The 19,954-nt window shown below is 48.2% G+C and overlaps 4 protein-coding genes across 4 annotated transcripts in view; all 4 read left to right on the plus strand.

Annotated features, from left to right (window-relative positions):
• Positions 1-5,564: 5,564 nt before the first annotated feature.
• On the plus strand, positions 5,565-6,569 carry LOC126569377 (uncharacterized). The gene is made up of 3 exons (XM_050226418.1): positions 5,565-5,622; positions 5,699-5,861; positions 5,936-6,569. The coding sequence occupies exons 1-3, from the start codon at positions 5,565-5,567 to the stop codon at positions 6,432-6,434; spliced, it is 720 nt and encodes a 239-aa protein (XP_050082375.1). The 3' UTR covers positions 6,435-6,569.
• Positions 6,570-7,116: 547 nt separating this feature from the next.
• Positions 7,117-8,005, plus strand: LOC126572179 (uncharacterized). Its single transcript, XM_050231285.1, has 3 exons — positions 7,117-7,346; positions 7,417-7,717; positions 7,790-8,005. Exons 1-3 carry the CDS (start codon positions 7,117-7,119, stop codon positions 8,003-8,005), a joined length of 747 nt encoding a protein of 248 aa, XP_050087242.1.
• Positions 8,006-9,334: 1,329 nt separating this feature from the next.
• Positions 9,335-10,559, plus strand: LOC126569930 (uncharacterized). The gene is made up of 3 exons (XM_050227342.1): positions 9,335-9,692; positions 9,767-9,972; positions 10,038-10,559. Exons 1-3 carry the CDS (start codon positions 9,454-9,456, stop codon positions 10,358-10,360), a joined length of 768 nt encoding a protein of 255 aa, XP_050083299.1. The 5' UTR covers positions 9,335-9,453; the 3' UTR covers positions 10,361-10,559.
• A 4,509-nt stretch (positions 10,560-15,068) lies between these two features.
• LOC126570189 (fibroblast growth factor receptor 1-like) overlaps positions 15,069-19,954 on the plus strand; it is a 30,645-nt gene continuing 25,759 nt past the window's right edge. Inside the window, exons 1-2 of the mRNA XM_050227766.1 lie at positions 15,069-15,376; positions 16,746-17,767. Coding sequence (XP_050083723.1) covers positions 17,508-17,767 — 260 coding nt within the window. The 5' untranslated portion in view covers positions 15,069-15,376; positions 16,746-17,507. The remainder of the gene's footprint in view (positions 15,377-16,745; positions 17,768-19,954) is intronic.

Consider the following 19,954-nt stretch of genomic DNA (forward strand, 5'->3'; position numbering starts at 1 on the left):
AAACACTAACATATACAGCGACGAGGAGACAGGATGTGATGCGATGATATGATAACTGGCAAAGCCTCCAAAAAAGGGGAGCACCGCGGCATGTAGAACATGTCTGTCTTATCAAACCAAATCAGCATCTCCCCTGATGTCCCGTATGGATGCGCTTTCGTTGGTTCGCTGGTGTAAATGATTTAACCATTAGCTTTCATCGTGACAATCATTTGTCTTGGTGTTTGACAGCAAATTCAAACAGACGATGGCACATCATCTTAGAAGGCGGCATGCTTGCTTTGATGTACTTGTGCTACAGAGGACTTGTTTCTTCCATAAAAAGGCACGTTACTTCGTGTATCTTGCTCGACTGAAGACGTATTTAAAATTGACGAATTGACTCAAAAAATACAAGACATAAGAAAGAGAAGGAAATGCTTTCTTTTGTATATGTATCAACGATACTACCGCCTAAAGAGACACCACATAGCAATAAAAATATCAAAGTAATTAAGCCAAGAGGAAGCGACCCGTTTTGGATAGCCTGCCAAATTACCTTTATCGTATGTCCTGCGGTCCGTAAGTCAATCCACACTAGCGCGTCCAACGAAGATCGATCGACATAAACCGATACCAGGGTACACTCGACACACACGTGCGGCCACGAAGTTTTTTTTTCCTCTCTTTCCGTTTGCCTTTTTGCACCAAACCACCAAACCGAACAGGACGAAGATCCCGTACGACCACTACGGCACTCCGCAAACACTAGCGCTTTTTAGCACTCGAAAATCGAAACGCAATCCATCAATTTGTCACCGAACGAAGAGGATACGGTGACCACCGCCACCGAATGGCTCTGCCGTGTGCCGTTTTTGGATGTAGGATCTGTCTTCCAGCAACTATCGAGCATGTGGCACAAACGTCTCGTTAGCCCTGTTACGCGCTCACATCACTCGCCCGCGACGACCACGACGGCACTAGGCGATTGTTTCACACTGAACACTTTCCTCTCGGATCGGAACTCTTTGGGAACACAACAAACACTTTGGCGTCACAAAACAAAAGCCCTACCACCCTTGATCCTGAGCGACGATCCTGCCACGTTACATCCGTTGACACTTTTCACCTTTCAGCACTGATGCTGATGCACTTTACCGCGCATCACGCTCCTGCATACGATCGGTTCCACGGCTTTCACTGCACCTGCGTCACAGCGGGGAACGGGTCTGGAATGGAAGGAAGAATCTTCATACAAATGCCAACACAGACCAGGACTTGAACTTGAACTTGCGTGCAGTGCAGTGCTGCACTCGCGGAACGTCCTCGAGTGGTTTAGGGGCCGCAAAAGCGCACTATTGCTAGGTAGGCGCTGGCTAGGCTAGGTGGAACACTTGCAGTGCAGTGCTCGCGTACGTACTACCGGATCCTTACTGCAAAGGACAACCACCGCACGAACGTCGGTAAGCCACGTCCGAGGCCACGGTGACACGGCACGATACGGCAACGAATCTCACCGTTTTCGCCGCAAAATGTCGAATCTATCGTCTCTGGTGGGTATGCGTGAATGTCGTGCTTCGTGTTGTTCCAGCACCATATCCTCTCGCAGACGACACTCTCTGCAGATTGGCGTGCGATGCTCCGGATACGGTTCGGAGTACATTCCGAAAAAGACTTCCAAGGAGAGCGAGAGAGCGCTACTAGAACATTGTCGCTCCACTCTTCTGTTGGATTGTTGTGAGAGACATAAAAAGAGAGAGAGAGACGCACACATACACCGGAATGTACGTAGTGTGTTGGCCCTCGGAGTAGTACACACGATGACCACGATGCTTCGAACGGAGTCGACGCCGATCCCGCACGGTGATTCCGGAACTTCAAGTCTCGGAAGGAGGCATGGCATCCGATGGCATGACCACACCGCTTCGCACACCCCCCAAAAAAACAAAAACGGTGACAGCGAGCGGTAACAAAAGGAGCGAGAGATGAAAGGGGAGAAAAAAAAAGAAGGAAGACAGATCCTGCTGCCTCTGGCTTTGATGGTGTTGGTAGTGGCCAGCCAGCAACACTAGGGACAATTCTGCGGTTGGGCCCCCTCGTTTTTGCAGGAAGTGCAAGACAAATACAATGTGTGCGAGAAACACACGTCCTAATGTCCTACTTATTGTTACTATATTCCATTAGAGCACTGGCGTGCCGTTATCATGTTTGTGTTGTTTTTGCAAAAAGGAAAATGTGGAAAATGATATTCAAGTGTGAAATCCTAAACTGAAACCAACCGAAACAGTCGATAGGAATTGCAAAGAGATGTGTTTCGATTGAAAAATTGGTTTTTTTTAGTTGGTATCTTATTGAAAACTTGGTTAAAAATTCTGCTTGTAGAACGTTAACTTCTAGCATCAAAGTAGCGATTGCGACGGATGCGCAAGGACCTTCAAGGCTCCGAGGCTATCGAACGTTTGGCTGTGCAAACACACACCGCTAACAACAATAACACCTACCACCCCCCTCCATCTTGCGGTAAAACGAACCAAAGTGAGTTGCCACGACTTCGTTGCGCTGCACAAGAAGGACCTTCTCCTATCGAAGGACTTCTTCTGGCCCCAAACCATCCACCATCTCATGGTGGTTCATGGAGCGCGCAATGTGTTACTTGCACAACCCCGAATGCCACGTAGCAGGCGCTGGCGGTGCTATGTTTTTTGCGGTTCGGTCTACTACGATGCTGCAAAATCCGCACACCTTCACAAGCTCTCTCCATGGACTGAACTGGACAGGCCGGACTGGCCGGACTGGACTGGACTAGGCTGCGTTTCTCTCGGCGATGCACGCAAAGCAGCACACACACGCAAGCACACATACAGCTATAGACCCCCAAAAGGTTCCTTTGAATGGCTTGAAGGAAGGAGACAGTCCCAAAGAGTTCGGAAGCAAATGGAGCCGCCCGGTTGTTGTCTAGCGCGGCACGAAAAAGGCACGAAAGGCCGAAGGACATCTGCTGTCTGCATGGTTTTTTCGGAACATTTCGCGATTTGAAAGCGCGTTTGATGCAGCTGCACTCACCTACCTAAAGCTTACAGGGGAAGAAAAAAACGGAAGAGCTAATATCCGTACTGGAGACACTACGGACCTGCAGCCAGGTCTGCCACATACACCAGAGTCCTTGAAGGTCACCCGGCTCGGGATGGCGTGGCGCGAGCGCGGAAAACGGAATCGCTCCGGGCACAACTATCCACCGGAGACAGGACAAGGACGACCGACCCCCCCTCCTGAACGCGAAACGATTCCGTACGCGACTCGCAAACACACCCACCCGTGCAACGATCCGGCCTCCTACCCTTCTCCGAAGGTGTGAGAAGTATGGTTTGGGGGGAAAGAGGAAACCACCGCAGCACAGACGCACAGAAACACCACCTGACACTGACACAGGAACACACCACGGAACTGGCTCGGAAACTGGCTTTCGCAAACTTAACTTCAACTTCAACTACCGCTACGCACCAAGTACCAACTCATACTGCTGCTGCTGCTGCTGCTTCTGCTGTTGGCCATCATGCATCGGCATTTCGTATCGGCTTCGTATCCTAAAACGCTATCAACTCTCTTCATGCTACTTTACTCTCTTTTCTCTCTCTCGGAAGTCCTGTCCGATCGGTGTGTCTGCTGCTGCTGCTGCAGAACGCTTCTCTCTTGCATGTCCTTTGAATGTATCCGTCCAATCCAGACACGACAACGCTCTACGGCGGTGCGCCGGAATGTTTGGATATGCTACGTGCTTCATCCAAGCGACACCTCCCTGACCACCACCTACCACCTAGTTTTGCATTTTAAAATACGGAGTTCTGCTGGCGCCGGTTGTCCGGCTTGCCAGCTCTCTCACTACTCAGGCGGAGCAGCGGAGCGGAGCTTTTATTTGCTCCTCTCGCGTGCAGGCAGTCGGACAGGTCAGATAGCATTCGGTACGAAAATGAGTTCGCTGTTGTTTAGATGTTTCGTGGCACTGGTGGAGCGCACGATTTTCTACAAAATTCGGCTTCATGCATCGAATTTGTAGTCCACAATCACCACAGGGGAGTAAATTAACTCACGGTCCGGCTACTTAAACATGCTGCCGCAGTACAACACGTCGAACACGCCAATAACACACTGGGACCACTGGGTCGTTGGTTGGAATCTGCAGATTGATTGTTGTCTCTACACTAATGCCACGAGAGAAATCCTTTTTCGTCCTCGCTCGAAAGCTGTTCACGATGGAAAGCTCACAACGAGCGAGTGTATGTGTGTGTGTTTTTTTTGGTGTGTTTGTTCGGGACGCTGGAAAATGGGGAAATTGACGCATGATTTTATTAGCTTATTTTGGCATTTCCCACCGCGCTCGTGACTTTATTGTATTCTATGCTACACATTATGGGAGAGAGAGAGAGAGAGCTCGTGTGTATATGTGTTAGTATCAAGCTCTTTTCCTCTTTCTCTCCCTCTCTGTTCAGTTTAGCGCACCTTGCGAGAGCATCATAGCATGCTGCGTGATGAAAGGAAGGAGTGCAGCAGCACGGGAACCATCCACCATCGATGACGTCAGCAGGCAGAATCTGATGACGTCATTGCTCTTGCGCTTGTTCAAAAGCAATGTTTATGGTTGGCATGCCGGAACCGATAGTAAAAGTTTTGCCAGAGAGATAAAAAGCATCCCTCCGGTCGAGCGAACAGCTAGAAACTGAGACTGAGACATCTAGCTGAGATGCTATCGTGACCGAAAATACAAGCGGAAAAGCGAACAGTCGATGCCAGTGGAGTAGAATAGCTTCTGTGGCATTTAATTAGAAGATGGAGTGGGTAAGGATCTGTTTTTTTTAGGTTCTAAAATATCACATCCACAGAAGTAACTGTTTCGTTTAGTATGGTAAAGGGTTTTTTTTAACATCTGCTTAGTATAGAGTGTTTCAAACCGAATTTTTTTTTTTAGTTGGTATCTTACGGACGGAATTTTTTCAAACCGAATAGTGGTTGAAATATTAATTGTTAATAAGTGCCTAGAGGCAATATTTAAATCCTCAACTGTCAAAAGATAAAATATATTTAAAAGCTGAGATGCACTACGATAAATCATGTTAGGATTGATAGTCCGGGGTCTCTAAACCACCAGCAACTATCAAAGGTTCTAGTTGATTCCCGAAATCACTCTCTAAAACAAGCAGCAACGCTTATATTCTGCCGCTTGCCTTCCTGCATCGGGGCCGCCAGGTGTGCGGCACCCAATCTCAAAATCCGAAGCTATCAAGCTCAATCCTAATCGTTTGACCCTTATCTGCAGGCACACCTTCAAGGTGGGTATGCACTGGCCACAACACAACACCAACCAATGTCTCAGCACAAATCGGTCGATGCTTTATCGCTCCCGAGACCCCGCTGAAGCGATAACTAGAAGCCGTGACACAATGAAGCGAATCTATAAAGGAACCTCCGCAAACCGGGACAAGGGTTTATTTGTCCAACGTCCGTATCGAACAGGTATGCACGATTCGCGAACGGTAAATTGACTGAACTCAAAACGTTCCAAAAACATTCTGCTTCTTAGGAAACCGAAGATGCGTGCCGGATTGATTGTTGTGGCCCTGATGGCCTTGACGGCCACGGGAGTTAATGGTGAGTACGGTGTTTTGTTTGGAGAGTGATTGTAAAAAGGACTGGAACTAGTAAATGAATCACTGGAAATCACCAGAGGTCGCTGGACAGAACATCATCCTCGATGCCATTATGCGCCGTATTCTGGAGAATCTGCGCGATCTGATGCGCACTGGTAACCCGGAAACCGGAATGCCCGTGCTGGCACCGTACCAAAATCCCGATCTCTTCATTAACGCCAGCCTCGGTGGGCTGCTCGAGTAGGTGTCTGGTATTCTGCGCCTCGCGTGTTCCTTACGCTTTCAATCGCTTTGTTTCCCGTTTTCCCCTTCAGCTTCGATGCTCGCTTCACGCCGATGAACATTGTCGGATTGGATACGTTCGTTGGCCGGCTGCAGGTGGATCTCGCTACGCTCCGGTTTCCGTTCGAGTTTCGGTTCGATGAACTGACGGCCAGTGGGTTCTACGACGCTAACGGACGCCTGTGGGGATTGATTCCGATTTTCGGTATCGGTGACTTTACCGTACGGCCCCGTAACGTCCTGGCGACCGGATTCGCGACCATCACCGACAATGGTCAGGGTTTCCTGATGCTGTCCGATTTCTCCATCAGCCTCCAGATGGACGCACTCGATAGTAACATCCAGGGGATGCTGCTCGGTGGTGATCTGTCCGTTCTGCTGAATGCCGTACTGCAGGACATCGTTCCGTCGGTCTTGCGCAACTTCCCGGAAGGTATGACCAATCTGCTGAATGCCCTGGTCGTTCCGATTGCGAACCGCTTCCTGGCTACGCGCACCATGGAGGATCTGATGGGATTGCTGTTCCCGTAAGGACCTCAGGGGCAGCTCTCGACTGTCATTGGATCCTTCTTAGCTTTTACGCTGGCGTAATGCATACGTCTCATACGTTTGATTGAATAAATGGCGGCTGTTCCGGTGGCACACTGGCAAGCAATCGATAAGGAATTGACGCACTTCGACATACGGTCTCCCGGTCGGTCTGTTGGGCCCCCGAAAACATACTATCGCTGCAGGTGGTCGATCGGGTAAGTAAAGTCCATCAACGATAACAATCGTCTCCCGGTGGGCGATAAGATAACCGGACCTAAATCCCAAACAATCGCCAAACACCGATGGTGGATTTTGTTTGCGTTGTGGATCACACCAGCGTCTGCAATCTAGAAGTAGCGAATCGTATTTTTTACAACATAAATAAGACTAAGGAGCGGTTAATGCCTCGTGTCGCTCCCATTTCATGTACGCTATTAATCTGAAATGTGTCTCGTGCATTCCCAGCTGCATTGCTTATCAAAAGGGCTGCTGTTGGAAAACAAAGCACAACATTTATCATTATTATGACTCCCTGTGTTTGATAAGGATTTGGGAAAACATTTGGATTCAGATACTTAACTTGCGCCGTGGATTACTATTCGCCGTCACTCGTTCGTTGGCATACCATTACCTTTCCTTGTTTCTCTACTTCCTTTTGTGTTTCTTCTGATCCGTGGACAAAATGAAACTCTCCATAGTATTACTGGCCATGCTGGCCATGCTCAGTAACGCGGCTGTTATCGTGCCACGGGAACAGGCTCCTCGGACTACTCTAAACGAAGCGTTGGCTCAGCTGCTCGAGAATATTCGTGAGCTGCTGCGAACTGGAGATCCTGAACGTGACATTCCGGTGCTGGCACCGCTTCAAACCGATCGTCTCGATGTCGATCTCAGTCTCGGTGGATTGTTGGAGTAAGTGGAGTCGACATCAAAATGCACAGAAAGTGCCCAATGATCATTCTCGCTTTGTGCTTCGAAACAGCTTCACAGCTATCCTGAACAATCTGTACCTGGACGGGCTGGACCGATTCCAGGGAACGCTTACGCTGAACGTGATGCTGATGGAGTTTACGTACGATTTCCTGTTCCCCGATCTGCTCGCCCGCGGCCAGTACGATGCGGATGGTAGACTGTTCGGGTTGATTCCGGTGTTTGGATTCGGGAATTTTAACGTTCAGCCGCGCAATTTGCGTATCCGCGGCACGGCACAGATACGCCAGCTTCCCAGCGGGTTTCTTCATATGACCGAGCTGAAAGCAAACGTTCGCCTTGACTCGCTGCAGGTGTGTATTGCCAATGATGCTTTCGATAACGATCGCTAAGGATAATCCGTCTGACTGTCACTGTTTCATTAGAACAACATCGAGGGATTGCTGCTTGGTGGGGAACTGTCCGATTTGCTAAACGCCGTCATCCAGGATCTGGTTCCGTCGGTGTTGATCAACTTTGCGCCGGAAGTAACGGACATCATCTCGAGACTTGGTATACCGATCGCCGATTCCATTCTGAACACGATGACGCTGGACGATCTTTTCGGTTTGATTCCGATGAATGCCAGGAAGGACAACTAAAGGGACCTGGAGCAAGCAGGAAAGGATAAATGATAAATGAGTAAAAGGGACTCTCAAACGCAACTCAACGTAACTGCAACTCTTGGGTGGATGGGATCTTAAGTAAAAATAAATAAATTATAAAAAAATAAATCGAAAAACATAAGCAATACAATTGTGAATAAGTTCTTGCTTAGCGTTAGTTTTTGATTCGATGACAAAACAGTTGGACGACAGTTTCGTTGCTGATCCATTGCCTCGTTCCCTTACACTCGCATGGCAGCTTTTAGAACACGCGCGAGTTTTATGCTCGTACTAAAAACATGCTGAGTGCGAGCATGCTCGCGATGTTAGCCTCTTGTGCAAGTTTTGCGCTTTTATGAATTTTGTCGTTTTAATCGTTCAGTTAAAAAAACATTTGATTGATTGATTAAAGAAAATTGGTTTTCTTTAAACAAGTGATTGCGATGCTGTTTTAATCCAGTTTAGTTAGTCAGTTTTATCGAAAATGATTGTTTGAAATACAAAACGACAGTCAACGATACGAGAGATTATCAGTAAAAGCCTCCTCGCCCAGCATCAAATTCAAATAAACCCCAAAAGCATCTGTTGTTGGTCGTGTCATTGTGATACTCACCATCTGCCCCAGATGTCTTTGATCACAACACGTGCCCTCGAACCCGTTACAGCTTATCAGAGACGTCTCCGGTGAGGTTCATCGACTTCGGCAACGGAAGCAGCATCTCACCTTCAGCTGCTAGACGATAAGTGGCGCAGTTACTTTTCGGCAATCTTTGTCCATTCGCGTCCAGATCGCGCCGCACTATCGTTGCGACAGAACGCCCAGGTATCGCACCACGCTGTTTCCTTGAGATTCGGTTGCTACCGGCTATCGGTCAAGTTCGGCTCACATGTCCGTGGCTCGTACCCGGAGTCATGGTCGAAGCGTGCTACACCTCGGGCCGAAATTATTGGTATTAACTATCAACAAATCCCTCCGTTCAAGTGACGCGGACTGTGGCGGAGGGTGTTTTGAAAGAGGGGAGGACCGTTGCATGGACATACAGCTCCCGGAATAGCCGGAGACACTTAAAAGGACTTAGTGCGCACTCGAAACTATCCCAAGCGGGGGGGGGGGGGGGGTCTGGGGACTGTGTGTAGTGGACCGGAATGTACAATAAACATCGATGCCGGTTATCAGGCCACCGGTTGAAGTGTGTGTGGGTGTGTGCGGATGGTTTTCTGTTGCAGGTGGATTGCTTTGCAATCGAGATCGAAGTGTGGGATACGCGGTCCCGGTCCCGAGGCGATAAAAATGGCAGCGGTGCCTGAATCGGTGCCATATTTAAACACCAGTGCCCCGTGCCTGCAGTTGCAGTACAGATAGGTCAGACAAGTTGTCAACCAAAGCCACAGCAAACACGAGACCAGAGTGTCCCTAGCTAGGCCAAAAGACCAGGAAAATAATCATGAAGTGTGTGCTAGTTGCTTGCGCCTTGCTGGCGACGGTTGCTACGATAGTCGCTACGGAAACGACGACGGACCTCGAAGTGTCGGCACGGAACGATAAACTCAGCCAGGCGGTGATCGATTTCCTGGAGAACATCAAGCAATCGATGCCGTGTGGCATTCCGGACTTGGGTATCCCGGTATTGGCACCGTTCGAGCTGGATCATCTGGAGTTTGACGTCGATGAGACGGGCCTGAGGTGAGCAAGCGGAGAGAGGCCAGCACGACCAAATGTTTTAATTAAACTTACAAAACTTTTTACTCCGAATTTAGATTCAAAGGTGAGCTCAACAAAGTCCTGGTCGACGGTTTGAATGAGTTCGAAATCAGAAAAGTGAAGATCAATGCCCTGAAGCTGCAGCTGGAGTTTGCGTTCTTCTTCGATTCGATCCGCAGCGCCGGAAAGTATTTGGCCAAGGGTACCGCGCTCGGTTTCATTCCCTTCAAGCGCTCCGGACCGTTCAAGTTCAACGTCAATGGTAAGGTTTTGGCAATCGAACAATTTCGTGGATCAATTTGATTAACAAGTTCTCTCCCTTTCTAGGTCTCGCCGTTAATGGCACGGTCAAGGTGCAGCTCAAGGGGGATAAGGTGCAGATCCGCGATCTGCGCATCGTGACCACGATCAAGTCGGTCAACTCCAACTTCAAGAAGCTACTGCCGTCGCGCTTGCAGACGATCATCGTGAACAAGATCATCGAATCGGCGGTACCGCGTATCATCAACGATAACCAGGAAGCCATCACCGACAAGATCGAGAACAGCGTTAAGCCGGCCCTGAACGAGCTGCTGGGCGAGCTGACGCTCCAGGATCTGATCGATGCCACGTCGGGCGAAGGAGAAGGATCTCTGCCGGTCACGTGCTAGTAGTACTCAAAGCGAAGCTGTGTTGATGAGCGCGTAAGCGTGTGCTGCGCTAGATTAGTCGTTAAAGATCTGCTTAAGACCTCACCTAGATATTTTAGGTGAATTGTTGTAAATTGTTTCCATGCCGGTTGCTCCATTCGGAGTGGCCAAACGTTAAATTGGCCTTAATGAGAATAGAAAAGACTTATTAAACTACTATACAGTGAGACTGTAAACATTCGTTTGACTCTTCTTTGCCAGTTAAAAAGCATTCATCCGTAAATCACATTCAATATTTCACTTTATAATATCCTTAATCCATGCACTGCTTAATTAACATCCATTCAAACGCCTATTTCACGGTTGAATAGCGATCAGCGCCTCGGCTTTGCAGCTTTTGTTAAAGCAAACCGTGCAAATGGATCTGTCAGTCAGCATCATCATCAGCCCTCGCTGCGAGCATACATTACAGCGTCCAGCCTACTGAGGAACGGTGAACTGCAAAGGATCCTGGTGCGCATTTATCCAGCCTACTTATCGAACTCTCCTGAATACTGCGTGTGCAACCCGAGACGCCCAGATCTCTGCAAACGACAAACAACATTGAAAAAAGCCACCGTAAAATTGTTGGAAGGAAAAATATTTATCACTCTTAAGGATAGACCCCCAGGGCAATCCCTAGGGTCAGCTGCTGCATGCGGACACTTTGGCACCCTCTTCTCGAGAAACGGCGGCCAGAACAATCGAAGGATTAACGGATTCGTTCTCCTCTCTGTCTAGGAGGTTTACGACTGCATTCAGGCCACAGGCAACACCCAAAAGGCCGAGCGGCGAATCCGGCCCAGGTTGATAATGAAGTTGTTCCGTAGGTCCTTGCGAATGGTGGAAATTCAGTAAACAATCGGAACAAAGCGCATGTTCCTAGTGAAAGGTGCAGTGCCAGCAGGCTGCTGGCCGAAGGACGACTGAAAAATGGCAGAAGGGCCGATAATGAGCCCGGAGGTTCCCGGAGAGAACAAGGTTGTTTCACACCTCTTCACGGAACCTTCTCTCCTTCCCCTCGGCCCAACAGGAACGCCAGCTGAGGGACTGATAAGTTTTGGTTTTGAAATAGAGAAGCTGTTGCTATTTGCTCTTTGCGCTTAGACTGTTTACGTTTGCTGCATTATTATACAGCAAAAATGTATTTGGTTATTCTAAAAGATGGTTTTTCTAACGCCCAGGTGGTGGTCGTACCGCTTATCTTGCGCCGGTGACCAGGGAAAGAACCGGAATATCGGGTTTGTGTTTGAAAAATAACTGCGACCACAATACACGCATTGCGCGGTCTAAACTAAATATTTGAGGAAGTTTTCGGGGAGTCACATTCTGATAAGGAAGATTGATTTATGGGAAAAAAAATGTCGGTTGTCCACCCGGTTAGCCTTTCGGTCTGTAGGAATGTAAATGCTTTCTTTCCGCTAGAGATTCTGGGCAGATAAGGGATTGGTTGGTTTGCTTAGCGGAATCGAATCGACAGCCAAGGCAAAGGTCACCGGCAACATTGTAGTACCATCTGGTGAAGATGTACGTAAAGAATTCGGTCGGAAAAGGTGGTCGCCTGGTCGTTTAAAACGAACACCTAAACGCACACCCACACACCAACAACAAGCGATAAAAGTGCTGACTGCTGTAGCAGGACGGGGCGCAAAAGGACATCCAAACAAAGGACGGGTGTCCAGCACCCGGCCACTCCGTCACAATTCGTTGGCTCTGCCACGTAAACCGGAACGAAGGATAACAATCGAATCGGGAAAAGGAATAGAGAGAGAGAGAGAGAGGAAGAAAAGGTAAAAGGTACAACGAGAAGGGTGCTCCGTTTCGTCCAGGACGATGAAGTAGCTCCCGTTCCCGGAAGGATCATCCGGCCGCTGGCGCCCGAGAATCGTGGACTCGGAGTAGTCCGTTCACGGACCTCACCAGATGCCAGAGGGAGAGAAAGCAAATCTAGATCCTAGCGATCCCCGCGCATGCAGCAGCACCCCAAAATGCTCTCGAGAGTGCGCGCACAATTCATCGCGTAGGCCATGCTGGTTGGCCGGCGGCCATGCTTTCATGTGGAAAGGACAAACATAATTTCGTTCGCTCTAACGAAGGAGGCCGCGCAACGTCTGCTGGTACCGCTCCACCAGGTTTTGCTCATGAGCGTAGCAGGCACTGTGTTCAGTGTGTCTGCGTGTGTCTGTCGTAATCGCGGACGAAGGATCTTCCAAAAACCGGTCCCAAGCCATTTCGAGGAAGCTCTGCGTCTGATGTTCGGCGTGCGGTGTTGCCTTGGCACGTTGATTGCACTGCAAGCGTCCAAAACTGTTGGTGCCGAGAAGGGAAACCGAATTCGAAGCTCCAAGAAGATGCGCCTGGATGAGGAGGATTTCGCGAATTCAATCCAACGGTTCTCTGCCCACACATACACATATACGCACACGCTTTGGGCTTTGATCTCGACAGGCAGGCGGCAAAAGATCGAGGGGTGAGTGCTTCATCATCAGCCAACCGGTCCGCGGGTGAGTTTTTGGGGGCTCAACATTCCATCACCACACGTGGGCAAAGAGGGATAAGAACATGAAGGAGAGGATGATAGTTTCCTTCCTGCGTGCTCGTTAGTGAAATTTGAAAAGTATACACCAGCCGACCGGGGGTGTTTTGGGTGGAAAAGCGGAAATTACTCGCACACACCGAGACACACTTCCGACTTTGGCGATGCCGGCTTCCCGGAAGACATTCCTTTTTTGTGAGGTTATGGAACTCACGAGGAGCCCCACGAGCGGTCCTGCGAGCGGGTTTGGTATCCATGCGATGCGGACTCGTGTTGCTGTGCCAGGCGGTGCGAACAGTGCGCATGCGCCGCATGGCCTCCTCGCAATGTTGTCTCGGATTTCTCGAGAATTTTGCGCGCCAATCGATGATGGCCAAAAACCAGACGAACGGACGAAACGGAGCGACTGACCACCATCGTTCGAGGTCCGCAAAAGATCAAACGTAATGCGACAATGTAAGCACAATATATACAGCCAGCTCATCATCTCATTTTGTATGAACATCCCAGGAAGAAGGAGGAGGCGATCATCAGATCATAAACTCGAGGGTCGCGACAGTCTTTTTTATGTTTGCGTTCGAAAGTATGTAACCACTTTGTTGTTGGTTTTTGTCGGAGGTTAAAGAGGCTCATCGAAAGCGAAACCTTTTCTTTCTTTCTTTCTTTCTCTCTCTCTTTTATGCATTCCTCTTCTGGTGCATCGATGCAACAGCGTGCGGCTACAAGCAAGCAAGCAAACAAACAAACAAACAAACGGCGTGCCGGAAGAAAGGCATGTTTACTCACACTCCCGCACCGTGCTAGCCCATCCAACAGCTGCTGCAGCAGACGACAGTGCGTGGGCAGACGCCGCTCGTTCTCCCCCATTCCCACCAAGGGGAGACAGTTTGATAGTGTGCGTGCAGAATGCATCTTGCACTTTTGTTGCACTCGAATCAATCGGTTGCAACGAATTGTCTCGTTGCTCGTTTTTGGACATGATGAAAAATTAAACTTTTTTTTATTTTCTGCATGCTTTTCAGTGTCGGCTCCAAGGGATCCTCCCGGCGTTGTTCTCGTGTCCCTCGTGATGATGCAGCATCGCACCGCCAACACACACAGACAGAGAAATGCCGGGTTCGAGTGTTGCGGTTCCGAATTCCTAGTATTTTTGTTTACATTCTCTCCGGATTCTATCATTCGCACCGGTTGCGAGATGCATTTTCTCGGTTTATTCATCCCATCTCGCTTTTGCCTGCTTGGATTCACATTCCTCTTTCTCGCTCGTTCGACTGATCATAAAGCTCTCTGAGATCGAGAGAAGGGAAGCTATGCGCACACGCATAATACAGTTCGTAACGATGCTACGATGCTGTGGTAACATATTATAAAGTGGAATTCAGTAAAAAAAATCATGAAAAGTAATTCAGTTGTAAAAAATGATGAAAACCGGGATTTTTTTTAAATTAGAAATCCAATTGTATACAAATAATAGCTTTACTGGATGATTTGATTCTAAAATCTACCAAAAACATGCTGTAATTAATGCAAACTTTTTTTAGACCTTAGTTTTAGAAACTGATTTTATGTTGCTTCATGTAATAGCTCAATTATTAGTAAAGGATGTTGTTATATACTACTAATATAGGCATGAACATTCGCCAAATCTTTACCCAAATCGGGGCCTCATAAAAATTAGCTTTGCACAATGCAATCGAGGGAAAATATGAAGCACAAATCATCAAGGATCAGGCATGTACTTCGTATGTTTCGTATACAAAATAAACCGAAATGTCCTTCATTTTATTAAGATGCCTATTTACTTTATTCTTTTAGCTTGATCAGTTATAAAAGGCAATCTATAAATAAAAATAATGTACAATGAATTGAACATCAAGTATCGTTTAACTATATTCGAAAAAGAAATGAGTGTTGTTAACAATTTTCTCAACTACGTTCGGGTTATAAAGGATTTAATTTTAAAAAGTCGTTACATTAAATTTCTCTTCAGAATTTTTTTTTTCAATCTGAGAAAATACGTTTGAAGAAGCAGAAAAAAAACCGGATGAGACGTTCACTGTGAAACGCACTGTCCTCGAGAACACAAACTGCCGCACGAGCAGCAGCCTCTCTCTTGCTGCTCTCCGCACCATGCTGACAATCCATGTTGAACGCTCGTTGCGAGAGGTTGTCGTCGTTGCTGAGACCGGTGTATCTCCTCGCCCCATTCCCAACAAGCGCGCAATCGACGTTTCGTGGAATTCTCGCGTCTGGAACGGGTTCGCACCGTGCTGCTGCTGCTGCTGCTGCTGTGTCACGTTTCCTATCGTTCCTATCGGTATAACCCGCGTGTGTGCCGTGTGGTTGCTGTCATCGTCGAACGCAATTCGCATTCGCGCGACCAACGTACATCGATTCGCCGAATTGATCCGTGCTGAACTGAACGCGGAACGGAACGGTGATCAGTGGAGTGCTACTACAAGGTAAGTGGAATGGTTGTGACCCCAGCCCACGTTGTCGACGCCCACCCAGTACCTCGTTAGTATCATCTATCGTGTCAGTTCGATAGTGTTTCCGTTCCGTTCTTCGATTCGGGATACTAACCACCGGGTTCACCGTCTGCTCTTGATGAACAGAGAGATAAATTGGATCCCAGAATCAACGTCCTGTGTCCTGTGCGTCCTTTTGAAGTCCGAGAAATTTCCAGGAACCGAAATTTCCGTTGAACGTGAACCGTGTTGTTGGAAATGTTTCCGATGATAAGTTTTCGAAGCATTATCCTGCAGTTCCGGGAAAGGTATCCTTCCGGAAGAGTTCACCCTCTTCCTCTCTCTCTCTCACTCTTTGGACGTGCTTGTGGCGCTAACAAGCCGGCTTCGAAGGGTTTGCGTCCTTGTTACTAGTGTTTGCTTCGGAAATATGATGTGCTTGCCTCTGCTTCTGGTCCGTGGTTATAGTTATCGCACAATGGAGGCGCCACGAAAGGGCAAATTTCGTAGGGCAAAAACGTGCACTACCGAAACCGGCGGTGAATCATCAGCAACGCACCTCAACACACGCCACGGTTAGGTGACTCAACCACCGGCCGCGAACTCCCGAGATTATGCGTGATAATGGAGCTTAGGGCTGTCTGGTGGTGCGTCGAAAAACGAAACCAGATTTGGCGTCGGTTTGAATTTCACGAATATTGATTTTCGTAGCAAAGATTCAATCCGTACCACGCCATTGCACAAGCCGTTTGCTTCCACGAAGCTTTTGAGATTAGCTATCGTCTTAACCTTTCCACGTTATTTTAGGTCAGGATAAACTGCCGCTGCAGAACAGCAGCTGCCCTGCTTTCCGCGTGTCGGTAACGCATTTCATGGTGCCAGTGGCGCGACGCTTCGCTATCATCACCGGCGACCATGACAGTTTCTGGAAATGATAAGAAACATACGCGAACCTTGAGGGCCCGATGCTGTGAATACGTGGAACAGGAACCTAATTTCTTGCAACCGCTACCATGGTAGCGTTTAACGTTAAGAAGCAAATTTGACAGGTTATTGACGTCAGCATGCTGTGGAAAGAGTAGCGATAAATAATGAAGTGATACCGCTATAGGGCGATAGCATTTCTTTTTCCTTTACAAATGATTCAATTGTACTGTGTGCGTATTTTTTAATGTTTAATTAACACTAAAGCGATTTGTTCACAAATATCGCTAATTATTTGACACCATCCTAGAAATGCTTCTACGTCAAAGTATCCAGTGCCATCTTGATCGAAGTACAACATATCGACAATGACCGAGATAATCCTTCAACGATTCTAACTCTACCACTCTATTCCTCTATCTCTCATTTCCTCTACCAGGTGAAGACGTCCCAACGCAGGTGTCGTCCAGGGTTTTCCGGGAAAGCAGCAATTGCAACGTTTGTTTCCGTGGTTTCTAGAAATCGGAAAGCACAACCCCCAACTCAAGAGAGACCCCCCACAACGGTGGTGACAGTCACAGTAATCAACAGAACGCTACATTCGACTCTTGATTGGCCGCGTTAACTTGCTGACACATCGATTTCGGCATCGCCGCTCTGAGTGTGTGCTTGTGTATCGTACATTCCCTTATCGTGTGTGTTGTGTGGTGGTGCTACTCCATTTCATTCACTGTAGTGACTAGAGAGGTAACTCCCTCCCTGTGATCGGTAGCAAGACGCTGCTGCCCTTGAGTTCAGTAGCAGTTACACGGCAACCGCTTGTCCGGTTACACCTCCAGTTAATCGAACCATCGTATTTTTTTGTAGGCGACACCGCCACCGATCAACAAGACAAGGCGGGCGGCAATCATTAGCACCGGAAAATTGTTGATACGTTCGTACGTTGATACGGACCGGTTTCTGGACTGTTTGTGTTATTACCATTACCGAGATACACTTCCACCCCCTTGCATCGTACAGTGAGAACCTCTCTCTCTCTAGTGAACGGGAAACAGAGCAAGTAGCAAATAGTGCCGCGTGCCCGAGCCTACTAGATTGATTGAGCAGCAAAGTGACAGCAGTTATTGAAACAGTAAGTGTGCGAGTGTGTGCCCAGGTGTTTATTTGCTCGAGAACCAAGCCAGTGTCTCTGGGAGGTGGAATGAGCGGAAATCGGAGAAGTAGTGGCATCGCCGTCACCATGGCATCGTACTGGATGCCCTGTCTGTTGATACTCGTACTGCTGCTGGGGGTCGTCAGTGCGGTTGACGCCGAAAATCATTGCAGCGAGCATCGGTATGCTCATTCGCTCCATACGCACCATCTGCAGTTTACGAAGGAGATCCCCGATCGGGAATATGCCGTGTTGCAGCAATTCAAAAGTTTGCACTGCTGTGGCAAAGGCTATCGCAGCATTGAATGGTAAGTGACACTCGACAGAGACGTAGATAGAAGATGGGTGAAAAGAGAATTATTATGCGATAAAAATAGTGAAATTTATTCTATGTATTCAGTTCAATACAAAATCGTACATTAAATTAGATAGACCAGTATTTGCGCTACTCATAGGAGTGTTTGCTACCATTTTGCTATTATCCCTCTAAGCGACACAGTGCAGCAACACAATATCAGAACGTTCTCTCAGGGTATCAAGTCTCCTTTGGCTTGAGATACGACAACGCACACACTTGCAACGCTAATCAAATAGTTCGTTCTGCTTCACGTGAGCAGTTGATTTGCATTTCTCAATAGATGACCCACCCCGGGGGGCGATTGATATGAGATTGCCAATCGACAATCGGGATTGATTGGATGCCACCAGTGCTAAGAACAAATTATCCCACGCAACATACAACATATGCTGGGTGATTGATTGAGCTAGCGATGGAGATCTGGGCGCACATTCTGCTAATTGAAACACTATAGCTGGCACTTACTAGCGGAAACCAACGAGCTTGATTCGAGGTCACTTTGATGCTGCAGAATCACGCACTCGGACCGCGTTGCATTGGGATTAGTGAGTGGCGCATAGAATGCCAGATCTGTCTTGCAAATCCGCTTTTCTCATTCCATTTTAACGAATCACATGACGTGGCTTTCCTTTTTTTGGGGAAGGGCAGGGGGAAATTTACTCCCCGTGCAGTGAACCTTGCAGCACTCGCCCGCAGCTTTCCAAGAATGCCAAAAGCGGCCAATTCCAGAATTGATGATACGCGCGCACTGTTTGTTTATTCGTTCGCTCACCGCAGAGAAACTGCGTTTGCGCGCACATAAACAGCGAACAGACATGAAACGAGCACAAGGGGGAGGGAAGATGTGCTCTAGAGGGCGGTAGTGCGTTACCAGCTACACCCGAGAAGCATGGAATGGAATTGCTTTTTTTCCAATTTTCCACCAGCAACCGTGGAGCACCATCACGAGAACGTAATCACATTAGCACCCTCACCAGCAGTAGCCCGGTCAGGAATGTTACAGGAAATAATGCCCGGGAGCATTCGCGTGCTAGAATTCAATTTGGAATTCGGTTTGTGTTGTTCGCTTTCCGTGGAAAATCCCTCGGATCCAGCTACCGGTGAACCATCATCACCACGAGGCCAATCGAATTCAAATCGTTGAACAGGACACGGCCCACTGCTCTCCGATAGTGACAATAATGCTATCGAGTTCATTTCTCATGAAATCACAATCGATGTGAATGTGAAGGAGAATATTTGCGCGCAGATGCGTGCAGATGGTCGCGAATTCTTGGCATCGCACATGAATCACTAACCCGCCCCCCCCCCCCCGCGGAAAGCATGTGCATCGAGGGCGTTGAATGTTTGTTTTCCGATTCTGGTCCGGAACAAATAAATCTATGACGCTCGCTGACGGTGATGGTTAAGGTGCGAACTGTGCGGCCCCGATGGACTCATAGTTTATTGTTCACAGAAAGAGAGAGAGAGAAAGTTATAGACAGACAAACAGTCCCCGTCGTCGTCATCGTCATCGTCATCGTCGTGACTGTACACACTGCATTCTAGGGGCTCATTCTGGGCCCACGGATTTTGTCCGTTAAACAATGTTAAAAAGGAGAGTTGCGGTTGCGGATCGTAGGAGACTGATCTTCCGATTACGATCGGCACTTTGTCTAACCGGTGCAGCAATCCAAACAGTGACATTCTCGCGAGTGGACGATATTTTCGGAGAATAATGACACCATCACGTCCGCAGTTTTGTTGATTTTCAATTTAAGCTCATTCACCGCTCGACAAACAGTCGTGTTAGACCGGACCGTGTCCTATGTTCAATGTCTTAAAGTGACATGACAGTTTTCTTTCTCCGCTTCTTGAACTTTTCTCTATTGACCGAACGTATGGTGAGGTGGTGCGCGTTCACACGTATGTGGCTCGCCGACGGAGATGATGGAAATGTACCGGTTTGTCTTTCGACGGTGACTCACAATCTGCTGGATTTCCTGCGTAGCAACTGCGGCCTTTGCTCATACCGCACGATGCGCAAATACTTCACACTCGAGATGCTGTTGAGCTTTTCGGGTTTTGGTGTCTTTACGTTGATTTCTTTTGATTTTGTGTGTCGCGGTTTGTTTGATTTGATAGAAGTGTAGACTAC

This window comes from Anopheles aquasalis, chromosome 2 (genome assembly GCF_943734665.1).
Source record: "Anopheles aquasalis chromosome 2, idAnoAquaMG_Q_19, whole genome shotgun sequence".
NCBI lineage: Eukaryota > Metazoa > Arthropoda > Insecta > Diptera > Culicidae > Anopheles > Anopheles aquasalis.